Consider the following 3,147-nt stretch of genomic DNA (forward strand, 5'->3'; position numbering starts at 1 on the left):
TAAAATTGAAACTTCATATTTAATTATCCTTGAGGTCGAGAACTACATCAGTTTGAAAACTTCATAGATCTTCCTGTGAGTTAGGCTAAATACTCTAATCTATTAATAGGCTCCTTCCTCTGTTCTTTGACATATACACTAAACCGAAAGTCTTGCTTTCAATGACTCCCCAAGCCATGACCTATTTGATCCTTCAGAACCAGCTTTAGCATTGAGTAAAGAAAAGAAGTATTAATTGATTACATGTCATATGTTCAACAAATTGATTTATTTTTTCTTGTCATGCATGTATGAGTTTATCATGTGTAGCGAATTTAGTATTTTTCTTTCTTTCTTATCAAACAGGGTCAAGAAGGTTGAACCATCGAAAAAGAAAAATGAGAAATCATCTGATAAAGATCAATCAGTACCACAACTATCTCAGGTAAGAAATGTTGTTATCATGCACATGTGAGTTTATCATATGCAGGTAAATTTAATTTTTTGTTCACTCTTGTCAAATAGGATCAAGAAGCTCAACCATCAAGAAAGAGGAATAAGAAATTGTCTAGTAAGGATCAATCAGTACCTCAACAATCCCAGGTGATAAATGGATTTTGTATAATATGAACTGATAATTTTATTATATATGTGTAGAGTTAAAAAAAAAATTTGTTCTTGTCAAACAGGATCAAACTAAACCATCAAGAAAGAGAAATACAAGATCGTCTAATAAGGATCAATTATTACCTCAAGCATCTCAGGTAATAAAATTTTTTTATCATGCATATATGAGTGTTCTTTTTTATATCAGAACAAAATTTAAAGAGAAAAATGCACCATCAGTGCCTCAACTCTTGTGCACCGGCCAAGTTGATACCCAGACTCTCAGTGCTACCAATGTAATACCTGAACACATATTTCGCTATTTATGAGGTACTTCCGTCAAATTTTGCTGACGGCTCCGTTAGATGTGTGACGTGGCAAGCATGTGGGCCCCAAAAATGCCATGAAATGACTTAAATGACCCCATAATTTTTTATTTTATTTTTTACAATTTTCTCTCTCCTCTTCTTCTTCTTCCTTTGTTTTGTTGCTGCGATCTCCTCCTCCTCCTCTTGAACCCAGAATAACCATTAACCAAGACGCCAAAATAGCAAAAACAAAAACACAACAATTGTTCATGTCCTTGAATCCAAATCATCCATTTTATTTTATTTTTCATAAGCTTTACGTCACATACATAACCCAATGGCCACAACCACAGTGACCCATACAAACAACTCAGAGACTCAGGCTTCACCCTCTGTCCATACTTGTTCTTCATCTTCTCTTCAAACTCTTTAGCCTTAATTTCTGCAATTTTTTCAGCATTGGCCATGGGCTCCTCTTGAACCTTAGCAAGCCGTCAACTCAACTTCTTCGTCGTGTCCTCTCTCGAGAGAGTAGAAGGGAGACGTGGGTTATGAAACAGAGGTGAGAGTAGAAGCCTACGAATGAAGAGAGAAGTGAGATTCCGGAAATCATGAGAAACGCCATACCCATTGAAGTTGGGGGCATTCGGAGAAGGATAGTGGACACTAGAGATGTGACAGAGAGAATGAAGAGGATGACATTCCAGCGTGCTAGGAGGATATTTGGGAAGGAACAAGAGCTCCTAAGATTGGATTTCGAGGAAGACATTTTCTGGCTTTCGGTTTTGAATTGCTTCAGAATCTGAAATGTGTTTTTGGTTTGTCCAAATCATCCATCATCATGAAGCAATAACCCAAATCATCTATCATCAAAATCAGAGCAGAGAGTGTAGTTTCACCGATGGCAACCCTTGAGGAAATCCTAACACGTCACCCAGTCGCCGCGGCGATCCACCTCCCTCGACCCGCCTCACCTGACACGCACCGCCGGTGTCCGGCATTAGGTCAGTCCCGCCTCAACCTAATGGCCTTCTGCAAAGACTTCAATGCCCAACGTAGAAGCGCGCGCAAACCCGATACTCCCATGGAAGTGACCATTAAGGTGTTTAAGGACAATACTTTCGAATTCACAGTCAAGTCGCCGCCGGTTACATGGTATTTGAAGAAGGCGGCAGGGATTGAGTCCGAGAGAGGCTGGCCGGGGCACGCGGTGGCGTCGACACATTGATAACTTTGTAAGTTCAGGTATCATTCTGAAAGTCCCCTAAGTGTCCAGACACCGTTGGTGAATTTTTCCCAATTTTGCACGTGCAATGCACGTGAGTCACTTAATGAAGACAAAATGACCGATTTACCCTCAAATTCTTTCTTTCTTTTTTTTTCTTTTTTTTCTTTATTCTTCTTTCTTTCTTTCTTTCTTCTTCTTCTTTTCTAGTTTCTTCTTCCCCTGATTTGAATAATCAAGATTCAAATCATCTTGCTCGTCCGATTCCCACCGCCGATCGCCAATCAAACACCGCCGCTGCGTCTCAATCCACCTTCATGCACCACAGATGTTTCTGGTTCCCCCAACTTCAAATCCTATAACAAATTGAAATTGTGGATTGAGGCTTCACCGCTCACTCTGAGTTCATCCCCGCCGCCGCCACCAATGACTTGACTACCACCACTCTCGTTCTCTCCTCCGACCCCCTTTTATACACCATTGATCAGAAACTCAGACCCTGCCAGCCCTCCACTCTCAAATCACAGCTCCAATCACACCCCTCCATCCTCTCCTTCTTCCCGACATGCAACACCACCTCCACACCATCCTCACCTGCAACTTCATCGGTTTCGCCGACAACTTCGGCCTCTAGCCCAACTTCGATCAGAGGCAATTTTAGGCAGACAAAGATTAACAACTTCGGCCTCCACACCATCCTCACCTGCAGAAAATTCAAGCTGTTCTTATTCACCAGCTTCGCCACTCCGCTGCTACCCATCATTGTGCCTCGCCGATTAGTAACAAAGGGACTCGGAGCCTCAACCATCGAGAAATTGAGGCTCACGTTCTGCGTGTCTGCGCGGAGGATATCGGCATCGTCGGAGAAAATGTTGTATGAACATAAATTTAGTTTGGGTTCCACGGTGGCAGCTAGTCGAGCTCGTTGATTGTGGCCTTGGCTTTCTTGATTAGCCAATCGACGACCTTGCTAGGCTGGTCGTATCCAAGCCGGTCCTGCATGTCGTAGAATTGAATGGCAGGTGTGGG

At 42.3% G+C, this 3,147-nt stretch overlaps 1 protein-coding gene across 1 annotated transcript in view; it reads left to right on the forward strand.

Annotated features, from left to right (window-relative positions):
* Positions 1 to 276: 276 nt before the first annotated feature.
* Positions 277 to 3,147, forward strand: part of LOC133742374 (uncharacterized) — a 6,161-nt gene continuing 3,290 nt past the window's right edge. Inside the window, exons 1-3 of the mRNA XM_062170037.1 lie at positions 277 to 424; positions 505 to 582; positions 669 to 743. Of these exons, the coding sequence (XP_062026021.1) occupies positions 287 to 424; positions 505 to 582; positions 669 to 743 (291 nt within the window). The 5' untranslated portion in view covers positions 277 to 286. The remainder of the gene's footprint in view (positions 425 to 504; positions 583 to 668; positions 744 to 3,147) is intronic.

This window comes from Rosa rugosa, chromosome 4, assembly GCF_958449725.1.
Source record: "Rosa rugosa chromosome 4, drRosRugo1.1, whole genome shotgun sequence".
Taxonomy (NCBI): domain Eukaryota; kingdom Viridiplantae; phylum Streptophyta; class Magnoliopsida; order Rosales; family Rosaceae; genus Rosa; species Rosa rugosa.